Below are 15,487 nucleotides of genomic sequence, written 5' to 3' on the forward strand. Positions count from 1 at the left end.
TTAAAAATTCACTAAAAAATCAACCAAAAACAAAAAAACAAACAAAACAAAACACACACACAAAAAAAAAACAACAACCAAAAAACAAAAAAACCGAAGATGTGTTTGTGACACACTGATGCCCCCGTATGGCAACATAGCAGAGATTAAAATTTTTTTTAATGCAAATTTAATTCAAGTAGGTCAAACACCAAGGTCAAAGTTCTTCGTAGCCAATGAAGGGTCTTCTCAGAAGGATTATATAAGTGAGTATTAGATCACTAGTACTTAGCGTTCAAAAGTTATGGCCAATGTTAAAGTTTTTTCATATGTACAGAATCTCCAAGGTCAAGGTCAAGATTATTGGTATTCAGTGAAAGGTCCTGCCACATAGAATACATATGTAAAGTATTGAAGCCCTAGTCCTAACCGCTCAGAAGTTATGGCCAAGGTAATTTCAGTCTTTAAAGTAGATCAAACTCCAAGGTCAAGGTCAAAGGGTCAAAAGTCTTGCTATCAAATAAAAGGCTTTGTGACAAGAATTAGATATTTAAAAAATTAAAGTATTAGCCATAATCCTTGAAAGTTATGGTCAATGTTTGCTTTTTTTCAGTAGGTCACTTTCCAAGGGCAAAGAGTCAAAGTTCTTGGTATCCAATGAAGGGTCTTTTCACAAGAATTACACATGTGAAGTATGAAAGGCCTATCCCTCTCTGTTCAAAAGTTATGGCCAAGATTAAAGTTTTTTCACAAGTATCGAAATCTCCAAGGTCAAGGTCAAAAGGTCAAATTCGTTGGTATCAAATGAAAGGTCTTGCCCCAAAGAATACATATGTGAAGATAAATGTCCTGGTTACAACTGATATGGTCAAAGTAAAAGTTAGGAATTTTTGTGTTAAAGTGGGTCAAACTCCAAGGTCAAAAAGGTCAAATTTAGTGGAACCCAAAGAAAGTTCTTGTCACAAGAAATACACATGTGAAAAATGAAAGTCGTAGCTCCACTAAATCAAAATTTATGGACAAGGTTAAAGTTTTTGGGGACAAACAGACAAACGGAGAGACAGACAGACACGACAAAAACTATATACCCTCGAAACTTCGTTGATGGGGGCATAAAAAAACAACATAATATTTACAATTAACAAACTGAAAAGTACAGTACAGGTAGTATTGCTCTTTGTTGTTCATGACTGGTCATTGATAGGTTGTGCAGTTAAAACTCAATCTCTTTAAATCAAAAACACACGAAGATTGAATTCTGAAAAATTCCAACAGCAAGCTGGAATGCAACTTCTCATAATATGTCTTTACTGTCTCATGATGAAGTCGTGTTCTCGCGAGAGTTGACACATCACACAAGGATGACACATGCAGGCCGCTGTGTTGTCGTCAATGATGCTTCCCTGAAATAGAGGGGAAATATAAACTTTTGGAGAGTGGTTAAAAAATTATTTTTATTGATCGAAAAATCAACTTTGATGTAGATAGCCAGATATAATGGAATTGTTTTACATATGTAAGGGGGACAATATAATAACAAAATCAGTTTTGCGCTAGAATCTACGTTAGTCTATATTTCTGGAATTCGCATGCTCCACTTCATGGTCGGACATTCTGAAAAAATTACTGTAGATGACTGTGCGATGACAATTTCGTTTTATCGTAAATATAAAAAAAATAGATATGATCTGATTTACATTAGCCTTGCCCGTCTGATTTGCGCAATATATACAAATGTATTTCGTATGTCTGTATGTAAATGTATAAAACGTACTAGTAACGTTGGTCTTATAATGTGAAGACTGTTCTTTGCACAAAAAGATCAGTTAATTCTAAAATTATTATAAATGCGTAGCTTTTATACTTTGATACCTTCCGGATACTTTAAATCGTGAACATTAATCATAGCGAACCAATTCTTTTGCTCAGTATTTGTAGAGAAACACAAGTAAAATTGATGCAAAGCATCAAATCGGTCGCAAACAAAATTTAGCGTTAAAAAAATTCTTTTACAATTTTCAAAGTGTCCATGCAGGAAAGCACGTCAAGATATTCAAAGGTGAAATAGTTGAATCTTTTTTTTTTATTTTAGGCTGTCTTCAAAGCAAAATAAAATTAATAATCAAATAAAATTAAAACAAATAGACATTTTACCGCATTTGCTTATAAATAGATTCATCGATGTAAAAAAGGTCAGCGATAAATGATAAGAATTTATTGTCATCAAAATGAAGATGTAGGTCTCTCAAGATGAACCACGTGTTGATGCCCTGGATCTTGGTCACGTGATAATGCCCATTGCTATGCTGCAAGGCGTAGTGCAAAATGTAGAAAAAATTCTATGTGTTAATTATTTGCAGCTGTAGAGCATGTTCAAAACATTTTTTACTGGTTGAATTTTTTCAATTTTTATTCACCATGCACTTTTCCACGTCATTATTATCCGGAAAATCATGACGATTTCCTTTCATATCTTATACTCTCCCAGTCCGGGGAGTATCTATTGTTAACTCTTTTTACATAACCATAAAATATCAATTATCTGATGAGAAATGATAATGAAATGAAACATAGTAGCCACAATCAAAACTAAGTTTAAAGCATTTTTAGCTCACCTGAGCCGAAGGCTCAAGTGAGCTTTTCTGATCAAAATTTGTCCGTTGTCTGTCGTCGTTGTCGTTGTCGTTGTTGTTGTTGTCGTTGTCGTCGTAAACTTTTCACATTTTCATCTTCTTCTCAAGAACCACTGGGTCAATTTCAACCAAACTTGGTACAAAGTATCCTTGGGTAAAGGGGAATCAAGTTTATTCAAATGAAGGGCCACGCGCACTTCCAAGGGGAGATAATTATGAATTTGTGAAAAATTAATGGCATTTTAAAAAAATCTTCTTCTCCAGAACCACTGGGCCAGGAAAGATGAAACTCATGTGGAAGCATCTTCAGGTAGTGTAGATTCAAGTTTGTTCAAATCATGACCCCCGGGGCAAGGGTGGGGCCAAAATTTCCGACCCAATTTTTACATAGGAATATATAGGAAAAATCTTTAAAAATCTTCTTCTCCAGTACCACTGGGCCAGGAAAGATGAAACTCATGTGGAATCATCCTCAGGTAGTGTGGATTCAAATTTGTTCAAATCATGACCCCCAGGGCAAGGGTGGGGCCAAAATTTCCGACCCAAGTTTTACATAGGAATATATAGGAAAAATCTTTAAAAATCTTCTTCTCCAGAACCACTGGGCCAGGAAAGATGAAACTCATGTGGAATCATCCTCAGATAGTGTAGATTCAAGTTTGCTCAAATCATGACACCCCGGGGTTAGGGCGGGGTAACAATGGCTGATTTAAGTTTTACCTAGGAATATATAGGAAAAAATCTTTAAAAATCTTCTTCTCCAGAACCACTAGGCCAGGAAAAATGAAACTCATGTGGAATCATCCTCAGGTAGTGTAGATTCAAGTTTGTTCAAATCATGACCCCTGGGGCAAGGGTGGGGCCAAAATGGCCGACCCTTGTTTTACACAGGAATCAGGGTTGGGGTCAATTACTTTGAAATGTAATTAAATACTTTCAAATACATTGATAATTTTATCAATTACTTACAATTACAATTACATTGATTTTTTCAAATGTAATTAATTACTTTCAATTACTTTGACAAATGTAATTAAATACATTTCAATTACTTCAGTTTTATTTAAAAAAATCTTGAGAAACATACCGTGAAGTATATATACAGGCATTAAGTACTGAAATTAGTGTTTCTACAGTTTTGACTTCATTTTAATCCGGTGCCAGACAACTCACCGACAGACAGGTCACCGACAAAAGTGAAAATCGCCGAATGGACAATTAACCGACAATAGTGTCGGCGAGTAGAAATTCATATAAAATAATTGTTAGATGTTGTGTTAAGTATTCAGATATAATAAACATAACCAAAGATATATATCAAAAACGTTTTTCTTTGTCTTTTTTGTATATCCATCATAATGATTGTTGGTCTTACGCATATGTATATATTGCTTCTCGTGAATCCGAGCAAGGTCATAGATCGGCAATATTGGGTGAGGTTTTTGATTTAATAATAATAAAAAAAAGATTTGAAAAGAATAAAAACGTTTATTCACATACATAAATTTCTCTGAATATTTTTTAAATTTCCATGTTTTATATTTTCTGTCGATGATACGCGTAAACACGTCTTTCGGTGACATGTCGTATCGGCGAGTTTTACAGTGTCGGTGAAAAAAGTGTCGGCGAGTTGTCGTTCGGTGAGTTGTCTTTCGGTCACCAGTCATAGACCCATTTTAATCATCATTAAATTTTCAAACACAGTATCACTTAAACAACATTTTTCAGATCTTAAGATTTTTAAATTCATCTACCGGTAGCTAGTTCCCTTGATTCATTTTTGGTACTAAATAAGATATTCTTTAATGTAAACTATTATTCAGTATGATTGTTCCTGGGTGTGAGAGGGGTGGTTTACACCTGAACAAAATTAGACTTAGTCCTTTACCTATTGCCATGGGCAGCTTGTCATGCTGTATAAACAAATGGGTCCCCAAACAACTTAAACAATATGAGAATTTAATTATTGCATAAACACAAGCTCATGCATCATAAAAAGAAACTTTACTAAACTTTCAGCTTGAAAAAAAGTAATTGAAATGTAATTGAAAAGTAATTGAAAATACATGCTATTTTTTAAAAATGTATTTAAATACATTCAATTACTTGTAATTGAAAGCAGGCTCAATTACAAATTACTTCCAATTACTTTGAAAAATGTAATTAATTACACTCAATTACAATTACTTTCTTCAATTACCCCATCCCTGACAGGAATATATAGGAAAATCTTTAAAAATCTTCTTCTCGAGAACCACTGGGCCAGGAAAGATGAAACTCATGTGGAATCATCCTCAGGTAGTGTAGATTCAAGTTTGTTCAAATCATGACCCCCGGGGCAAGGGCGGGGCCAAAATGGCCGACCCTTGTTTTACATATTAGGAATATATAGGAAAAATCTTTAAAAATCTTCTTCTCGAGAACCACTGGGCCAGGAAAGATGAAACTCATGTGGAATCATCCTCGGGTAGTGTAGATTCAAGTTTGTTCAAATCATGATCCCCGGGGCAAGGGCGGGGCCAAAATGGCCGACCCTTGTTTTACATATGAATATAGAGGAAAAATCTTTAAAAATCTTCTTCTCGAGAACCACTGGGCCAGGAAAGATGAAACTCATGTGGAATCATCCTCAGTTAGTGTAGATTCAAGTTTGTTCAAATCATGACCCCCGGGGCAAGGGTGGGGCCAAAATGGCCGACCCTTGTTTTACATAGGAATATATAGGAAAAATCTTTAAAAATCTTCTTCTCCAGAACCACTGAGCCAGGAAAGATGAAACTTATGTGGAATCATCCTCAGGTAGTGTAGATTCAAGTTTGTTCAAATCATGACCCCCGGGGCTAGGGTGGGGCCAAAATGGCCGACCCAAGTTTTACATAGGGATATATAGGGAAACCTTTTAAAATCTTCTTTTCAAGTTCTTCAAAGCTATGATTAGTGATACATGTTTTTATATGGAATCATCCTCAGGTAGTGTAGATTCTAATTTGTTCAAATGATGAACGCCTGAAAGGGGGGGGGGGATAAATTCAAGCCCGATGTGCTCAGGTGAGCGCTGTGGCCCCTGGGCCTCTTGTTTAAAAATATTTTACTCATGATTCTTATTGTTATCATTTGATAAATATTTTCCTGACCTAATGAAAAATAACGTCTTATTTCCCCATGTGCACTTTCTAACACAATCACAAATAGATCGGCCGCTGCTGCGGCCGATAATGACAATTATTTGATTGATTTCCAACTGACGATTCGCGAATAAAAGATGACGCGAATAATGTTTACAGTAATCTCGGATATGTTTTCCTAGCTTGTCAGAAGGCCCGAGATGATGCGATCGCTCAACTAGGTGCTCATCGGTTCTAGTGATCTCTTATTTTTCACCTAAAAATTTTAATTCATGTAAACTACAGAATGTTAAGCATTCGTTCTACGATAAATGGATCTATTCAGGGTATAGAAAAGATTTTTTTTAGAAAAGCTTCAAAGATCAAAATGATAATATTTCTCTAGAGTACATTTCAGTAAACTAAAAAAACAAAGAACTGTCCACTAATCTTTTTACAACAATTTCAATATTCCATAGATTTTAAGGTAATATTTTGTATAGATGAATTGATCGTTTCGTTTTTTATTAAGTTAAGAAATTACAGCGGTAAATTTGTTAGTGACTTAAAAATACTTAACTGTGCATGTTTTTTTTTTTGGAGAATGACTTTTGTTATTGCCTATGTGAAGCCTATTCTAAATTAACCATTCCGAAATGAGACATCCTCCACCGAAAACCAACCAAATCGTTTAGATGTCTATTTCTTTCTGTAGTTTACGATGGCTACAACAGTAGCTTACCTATCTTTATGAAAAGATAAGCTTGTTTACCCTTATATTATTTTGAGCCCTCATTTTGACCCTAAGAGCCAAAAGCCACGTGGTCCCCGGCAGGCAGATTGGAAGGCAGAAAGACTCGCCCAGTTTGTCGGACAAATAGCAGGGATAGCAACATCCGCCACACAGAAGCACTCCAATGCCTGAAATTGTAAGAGGATTTTTATGCCCCCGTAAACGAAGTTTCGGGGATATATAGTTTTTGTCGTGTCTGTCTGTCTGTCTCTCCGTTTGTCTGTTTGTCCCCAAAAACTTTAACCTTGCCTATAACTTTTGATTTAGTGGAGCTATGACATTCATATTTCACGTGTATTTCTTGTGACAAGACCTTTCTTTTGGTACCACCTTTTGACCTTGACCTTGGAGTTTGATCAACTTTAACACAAAAATTTTGAACTTTTACTTTGGCTATATCTTTTGAACAATAGATACCAGGACATATATATTTGACATATGTATTTTTTGTGGAAAGACCTTTCATTATATACCAACAACCTTAACCTTTTGACCTTACGTACATATAAAAAACTTTAACCTTGGACATAACTTTTGAACAATAAGTACTAGGGCTTTCATACTTCACATATATAATCCTGATGAAAAGACCTTCCATTTAATACCAAGAATATTGACCCTTTGACCTTGACCATGGAGTTTGACTTACTGTTTACAAACTTTAACCTTGACCATAACTTTTGAACAGTAAGGGCTAGAGCTTTCATATTCTACATGTGTAATCCTTGTGACAAGGTCTTTCATTGGATAGCAAGAATCTTGACCCTTTGACCTTGACCTTGTAGTTTGACCTACTTTTTGCAAACTTTAACCTTGACCATAACTTTTGAACGGTAAGGGCCAGCGTTTTCATACTTCCCACACGTAATCTTTGAGACGATGCATTTCTTTCGAACCCAACAACCTTGACCCTTTGACCTTGACCCAGAGTTTGTCCTATATTATAAAATATTAACCTTGGTCATATCCCTGGAACAGGTGTAGCTAGCTTTTATATTTCTTGTGAAAAGGCCTTACTTTGGTACCAACATATTTGATCTGCATTTGAGAAAGCTTAACCTTCGCTATGTTGCCATACTGGGGGATCAGTGTTTCACAAACACATCTTGTTTTTTCGATCGAAACACATTCCATTGAAAGTTTTTTTTTTGGGAGGGGGGGGGGCATTCTTCCAATTTTTTGCAAAGCGTAGGTACAGGAAAAAGTAAACCTATCGATACACTTTTGGAAAAAACCCAGATGGACACTGATTGATACATTATATTAAATGCATATGGAATGGAACTTTTTTAAATAAAAAGATGGAAAAAAACAAGCATAGAAAAACAAAAAAAACAATCCTTTTACAATAAGCTGTCAAGAAATTTGAATTAATCAAGTCTACAAGGTTAATTTACATGTTATTAAATCGTTTTCCATTCATATACAGTGTACTGGTATCCGAGAGAAAAAAATAACTTGAGTATTCGTGAAACACGAATTATGAAATGACATACAGGAGGGTAGGTCGGAGAAGCAGCCCAACATCCCGGTATTCCAATCCCGGCCCAGAGGTCGGACCGGGTTCTGTTGATTGATAACAACGGTAGTGTTCGATTGGGTATGCTGAAAGGAGAAGTAATTGTACATACCCATCCAAACATTAATAGAGAAAATCAGCAACAGCTACAGCAAAACATGATTGTTGTTGTAAGAATAGAAAAAAGATAATGAAATAAAATAATTAAATCTTTTATCTGATTTTTTAAATCTTTTTTTGATGACCATTGTTAAAATATTTTTACTAGTGGGTAAAAATTGTTTGGCAGGATTAAAAATCGATTTTAAAGAAACCAACAAAATAAAGTTTTTATTCATTTTATTTTATTTTTGGGGTGGGTGGGAGTTTGAATATAAATTCAATTCAAATTTTGCACAAACTGTGTACAGTACCAACCTGAATTGGTGGAGGTTGTTGAGTAACCGGTTCGATCCGGTTGTATCCATAAGCTGGCGGAGGATCCGTCGAATTAAGGCCATAACCTGCGAATCAAAAATGTCTTTTTTTTAATGCAAAATTACTATTTGCGGGTTTATTTTAATAATCAATTGTATTCGATGTATTCGATTGATTGATTGATTGTATATTGTTTAACGTCCCTCTCGAGAATTTTCACTCATATGGAGACGCCACCACTTGCCGGTGGTGAGCTGCAAATTTTGTCCTATGCTCGGAACTTAGGGCCATTGAGCAGTGAGGGTTCTTTTTCGTGAAAGCACCTACTGCGACATGGAGCCTCGGTTTATACAGTCTCATCAGAAGGACCGGTCTCCACGTCCTACAGTGGGATTCGAACCCGCAGCATAAGGATTGACTACTTACTTCGAGACTCTAGAGCAGACGCTCTAACCACTGCGCCACGCAGTCGACAAATTGTATTCGATGTGAATGACAAGAGCATTGGGGCCTTTTAAAAAAGTTGAGCTTGGTATAGTTTTTTTTTTCGAATTTACGTGCAACTAGATGTTTGCTTCTCTGAAAGCCTTCAGGATTTATTCCATAATGTATTGGTTTTTATGCCCCCGTAAACGAAGTTTCGGAGGGTACTGCCTATATATATAGTTTTTGTAGTATCCATCCGTCTGTCTGTTTCTTTGTCCACAAAAACTTTAACCTTGCCAATAACTTTTCACTAGGTGGGACTATGCTTTCAAAATTTCACAGGTGTATTCCTTGTGACAAAACCTTTCTATGGGTACCACCAAATTTGACCTCTTGATCTTGACATTGGAGTTTGACATACTTTTACATAAATTTTCCAAATTATAACCTACTTGGCCATGACTTAAGAACGTTAAAGTCTAGGGTTTTCATAATTCACATATGTTATCCTTGTGACAAGACCTTTCATTGGATATCAAAAACTTTGACCTTTTGACCTTGACTTTCGAGATTTACCTACTTTTAAAAATTTTTAACCTTTGCAATATTTTATGAACGGTAAGGACTAGGGCTTAATGCTTTATGAAAGGTCAAGGTTAAATGTTGTTGGTTTCTAAAGAAAGACCTAGTTACAATGATTACAAATGAGATGTATGAAAGTCGTAGCCCTAACCGTTTAAAAGTGATGGCCAAGGTTAAAGCTTTTGTTCTAAAGTATGTCAGGCTCCAGGGTCAAGATCAAAAGTTCAATGTTGTTGGTATCGAATGAAAAGTCTTACCACAAGAAATAAATATTTAAAGTATAGAAGTCGTAGTTCTAACCGGTCAAAAGTTATGGCTAAGGTAAATTATTTTTAAAAATAGTTCAAACTCTAAGGTCAAGGTCAAAGGGTGAAAGATCTTGATCTTGAAAGATCTTGATTTTTTTTCGAATTTACGTGCAACTAGATGTTTGCTTCTCTGAAAGCCTTCAGGATTTATTCCATAATGTATTGGTTTTTATGCCCCCGTAAACGAAGTTTCGGAGGGTACTGCCTATATATATAGTTTTTGTCGTATCCATCCGTCTGTCTGTTTCTTTGTCCACAAAAACTTTAACCTTGCCAATAACTTTTCACTAGGTGGGACTATGCTTTCAAAATTTCACAGGTGTATTCCTTGTGACAAAACCTTTCTATGGGTACCACCAAATTTGACCTCTTGATCTTGACATTGGAGTTTGACATACTTTTACATAAATTTTCCAAATTATAACCTACTTGGCCATGACTTAAGAACGGTAAAGTCTAGGGTTTTCATAATTCACATATGTTATCCTTGTGACAAGACCTTTCATTGGATATCAAAAACTTTGACCTTTTGACCTTGACTTTCGAGATTTACCTACTTTTAAAAATTTTTAACCTTTGCAATATTTTATGAACGGTAAGGACTAGGGCTTAATGCTTTATGAAAGGTCAAGGTTAAATGTTGTTGGTTTCTAAAGAAAGACCTAGTTACAATGATTACAAATGAGATGTATGAAAGTCGTAGCCCTAACCGTTTAAAAGTGATGGCCAAGGTTAAAGCTTTTGTTCTAAAGTATGTCAGGCTCCAGGGTCAAGATCAAAAGTTCAATGTTGTTGGTATCGAATGAAAAGTCTTACCACAAGAAATAAATATTTAAAGTATAGAAGTCGTAGTTCTAACTGGTCAAAAGTTATGGCTAAGGTAAATTATTTTTAAAAATAGTTCAAACTCTAAGGTCAAGGTCAAAGGGTGAAAGATCTTGATATGAAATGAAGGTCTTGTCACAAGGATTAAATACTTTAAGTATGAAAACACTAGCCCTTACCCTTCAAAAATTATGGTCAAGGTTTGTTTTTTAAAAGTAGGTCAAACTCCAGGGTCAAAGTTTTTGGTATCAAATGAAGGATCTTCACACAAGAATTACATATGTGAAGAAAAAAGCCCTTGCCCTAACCGTTCAAATGTTATGACCAAGGTTAGGTTTTTTCATAAGCACGGAAATCTCCAAGGTTAAGGTCAAGTGGACAAGTTTGTTGGAATCCAATGAAAGGTCTTGCCACAAAAAATACATATGTGAATTATGAAAGTTCTGGTATCTACAGTTGAAAAGTTATGGCCAAAGTAAAAGTTTGGAATTTAGATGGAATATACTTATGAAAAACTTTAATCTTAGCCATAATTTTTTAACGGTTAGGGCTAGGGCTTTCATGCTTCAGATATGTTTTTTTGTGACAAAACCCTTTATTGGATATTAAGAACTTTGACCTTGACCTTGGAGTTTATAAAAACAAATCTTGACCCTAACTTTTGAAGGGTTAGGGCTAGGGCTTTCTTACTTCACATATATAATCCTTTTGACATGATCTTTCATTTCATATCAAGAACTTTGACCCTCGACCTTTACTTTGGAGTTTGACTTTCTTTTAAAAAACAAACCTTGAACATAGCATGAAGGGTTAGGGTCAGGGTTTTCATACTTCACATATTTAAACCTTGTGACAAAACCTTTCGTTTTATCATATGACTCTTAGACCTTGACCTTGGAGTTTGACCCACTTTCAAAAACTTTCCTTGTTAAGAACCAACAACGTTGACCCTGTGACCTTGGAGTTTGACCTACTTTTTCAAAAATTTATCCTTTACTACTATTTTATCAGGTCTTGCTAGGGCTTTGATATTTGACATTGTATTACTTGTTAGAAGACCTACTTTGGGTACCAATATATTTAATTTGCATTAAAGAAAAGTTTTATCTTCGCTATGTTGCCATACGGGGGCATCAGTGTTTCACAAATAAATACATTTTGTTTTTATGCCCCTGTAAACGAAGCTTCGGAGGTATATAGTTTTTGTCGTGTCCGTCCGTCCCTCCGTCTGTCTGTCTCTTTGTCCGCAAAACCTTTAACCTTGCCAATAACTTTTGACTAGGTGGGACTATGGCTTCATGTTTCACAGGTGTATTCCTTGTGACAAGACCTTTCTTTGGGTACTACCAAATTTGACCTCTTGATCTTGACATTGGAGTTTGACATACTTTTACATAAAAATTCCAAATTATAACCTTGGCAATAACTTTTTATTTAGTGGAGTTATGACTTTCATATTTCACATGTGTATGCCTTGTGACAAGATTTTTCTTTGGGTACCACCGAATTTGACCTCTTGACCTTGACGTTTGACCCACTTTTACACAAACATTCTTAACTTTTACTTTGGCTATATCTTTTGAATAGTACCAGGACTTTAATATTTCACAAATATTTTTTATGTCAGGATTTTTCATTGAATACCAAAAACTTTGACCTTTTGACATTGGAGATTTTCGTACTAATGAAAAAACTTTAACCTTAGCAATAATTTTTGAACGGTAAGGGCTAGGGATTTCATACTTCACATATGTAATCCTTGTAAGAAGAAGCTTCATTAGATACCAGGCCAAGAACTTTGACCCTTTGACTTGACCTTGGATGTTGTGTTACTTTTAAAATACAACCTTGAACATATTTTTAAGAATGAAAACTAGGGCTTTCATACTTCAGATATTTAATCCTTGTGGCAAGACCTCTCATTTGATAACAAGAACCATGTCCCTTTGACCTTGACCTTGTAGTTTGACCCGTTTTTACACAGAAAAAAACTTTTTAATTTAGCCCTAATTTTTTAAACGATCAATACTAGCCGGAATTTCATATTTCAACAAGATTTGTTTGTGAGACACTGATGCCCCGTATGGCAACATAGCAAAGATTATACTTTTCTTAAATGCAAATTTAATATATTGTTACCAAAAGTAGGGTATTCTCACTGGAAATACAATTGTGAAATATGAAAAGTAGGCTAAGGTTAAAGTTTTTTCATAAGTACGGAAATCTCCGAGGTCAAGGTCATTGGTATCCAATGAAAGGCCAAAAAAGGACATATGTAAAGTATGGAAGCCCTAGCCCTAACCGTTCAGAAGTTATGGCCAAGTTAAAAGTTTTAAGAGTAGGCCAAACTCCAAGGTCAAGGTCAAATGTCTTGCTATCAAATGAAAATTCTTGTCACAAGGATTAAATATGTAAAGTATGAAAGCACTAGTCCTTAACCTTTAAAAATAATGATGAAAGGCTTGTTTTTTGTTAAAAGTAGGTCAAACTCCTAGGTCAAGGACAAAGGGTCAAAGTTCTTGATATCCAATGAATGGTCTTTTCACAAGGATTATATTTGTGCAGAATTAAAGCCCTAACCCTTACCTTTAAAAGTTATCACCGAGGTTAAATTTTTTTCACAAGTATAGAAATCTCTAAGGTCATGGTAAAGGTCAAAAGGTCAAGTTTGTTAACGTTGGTATCCAATAATAGGTCATTCAATAAAGAATACATATGTGAAGTATTAATGTTCTGGTATCTGCTGTTCAAAAGATATGGCCAAAGTAAAAGTTTGGAATTTTTGTGTAAAAGTAGATCAAACTCCAAGGTCAAGGTCAAAAGGTCAAATTTGGTGGTACCCAAAGAAAGGTCTTGTCACAAGAATTACACATGTAAGTTATGAAAATCATAGCTCCACTAAATCAAAAGTTATGGACAAGGTTAAAGTTTTGCGGACAAACAGACAGACAGACAGAGAAACGGACAGACGGTCGGACACGACAAAAATTATATACCCCAACACTTCGTTTACCGGAGCATAACAAGATGTGTTTGTGAAACACAGATGACCCCGTATGGCAACATAGCGAAGGTTAAGCTTTCTCAAATGCAGATCAAATATATTGTGTTTCATTTGAAATCAAGACTTTTGATCATTGACCTTGACCTTGGATAATTCCGTACTTACGAGAAAACTTTAACCTTGACCATAACTTTTGAACGGTAAGGGCTAGGGCTTTTATACTTCAAATATGTAATCCTTGTGAGAAGACCTTTCATAGGATATCAACAACGTTGACCCATTCACTTTGGAGTTTGATCTACTTTTTAAAAACTTTAACCTTGGCCATAACTTTCGAACATAACTTTAACTCTTTGACCTTGACTTTTGTTTTTTGACCTACTTTTTACAAACTTTAACCTTGGCAATAACTATTGAACGGAAAGGACCAGGGATTTCATTCTTTCCAAATGTAATATTTGAGACAAGGTTTTTTTTTTTTTTTTTTTTTTTTTTTTTTTTATAAACCAACAACCTTGACCCTTTGACCTTGTAGGTGTTTGTCCTACATTTAAAAAACGTTTACCTTGGTCATAACCTTTGAACAGGCGGTGCAAGGGTTTTATATTTCACATTTTTTTTTTAAAAAAAGGCCTTTCTTTAGGTACCAACATATTTGATCTGCATTTGAGAAAGCTTAACCTTCGCTATGTTGCCATCTGTCTTTCACAAACACATCCTGTTTTTTTTTCTTTAAAAATTCCACTTATACTGGCTTTGTATCACTGCCTTTACAAGATAAAGATGCAAATGTGTAAAAAAGATATATTATTTACAAAGATGAATTAACAATATTCATTTTCAAAAATGATTACGGCAATGGTCGATGTGTATAATTACTCTCTCCATGCAAAATATTCCATCGCCTTATCAATGATTTAAATACAAAACAACACAATATCACCACCAACAACAACAACAACAAAAATTGAAACAGGAAAAACAAACTAATGAATCAAAAACAAAATAACCTCAAAATAATAGCAATCAAAACCAGCCCTTCAAGTACATCATGCAGGTTTTTCATAATTTTTATCATTTCATATTTACCATGTTTTCGTCGAAATAATGTTTCAAAAATTTTTTGAACTAAAAATAATTTCTTAAAGATAAAAAAAAATTATTTTCACATTTGAATCACTGAGATGTAACCATAAGATAATTAAGGAAGATGGACAAGAGTAAAATGAAATATCGTAATGCTCTGCTCCCTGTCCCCTGATTAATTTCCTTACCGGTCACGTGACTTTGTCCGGATTCCATTTTCTTCTTGAAATAGGCTAGAAAATATTCTTGATTCAGAATATCAGATACTAAAATTTCAATCTAAAACGCCCTATGGTGCATATGAGAAAAAATTACTAAATTGTCCACCAATTCTTTCATTTATTCACTAGTCAACAATGCTCTTATTTATACTCGATATCTTTTAAAAAATTAACAAACAAATGAACAATTATTTGTTTTATTTGTTGTTAATCGGTTGAAAATTTTTCTTTGTTTTGTTTATATAAGAAAGAACCTATGCACAGACGGGGGCTCTTGTCAATTTTTGGTTCTCCCCGGCTGATTTTTTTTTTGACATTTAACCCTACAAAAGACACTTTTTAGATTTGCAACAGAATATTAGTATCTAAAGGAATTGAAAAAAGATATGAATATAGATAGCGTTGGATTTTTCGGGGCTTTAAACAAAATCTATTGAAATGCACATTGTCATGCGAATAAAAAAAAAGTACTGCGGCATATGTAATCTAGTGTGCACTTTGTGATAAAAGCACCATTTTTTTTGCACAATTATAGACATTCACAATATATAAAGGATACATGTATATTGGGCCATCGCAGAATCAGGCCA

General features: G+C 34.7%; 1 protein-coding gene across 1 annotated transcript; it reads right to left on the reverse strand.

Moving 5' to 3' along the window:
* Positions 1 to 226: 226 nt before the first annotated feature.
* On the reverse strand, positions 227 to 15,026 carry LOC134237242 (cornifelin-like). The gene is made up of 5 exons (XM_062719347.1): positions 14,865 to 15,026; positions 8,446 to 8,531; positions 8,006 to 8,114; positions 6,489 to 6,637; positions 227 to 1,382 (listed from the first exon to the last, which is right to left on the reverse strand). The coding sequence occupies exons 1-5, from the start codon at positions 14,890 to 14,892 to the stop codon at positions 1,287 to 1,289; spliced, it is 468 nt and encodes a 155-aa protein (XP_062575331.1). The 5' UTR covers positions 14,893 to 15,026; the 3' UTR covers positions 227 to 1,286.
* Positions 15,027 to 15,487: the final 461 nt, after the last annotated feature.

The sequence above is a fragment of the Saccostrea cucullata genome, unplaced genomic scaffold, assembly GCF_032062105.1.
Source record: "Saccostrea cucullata isolate Sc308-1 unplaced genomic scaffold, CSIRO_AGI_Scuc_v1 ctg3639, whole genome shotgun sequence".
NCBI classification, from domain to species: Eukaryota; Metazoa; Mollusca; class Bivalvia; order Ostreida; family Ostreidae; genus Saccostrea; species Saccostrea cuccullata.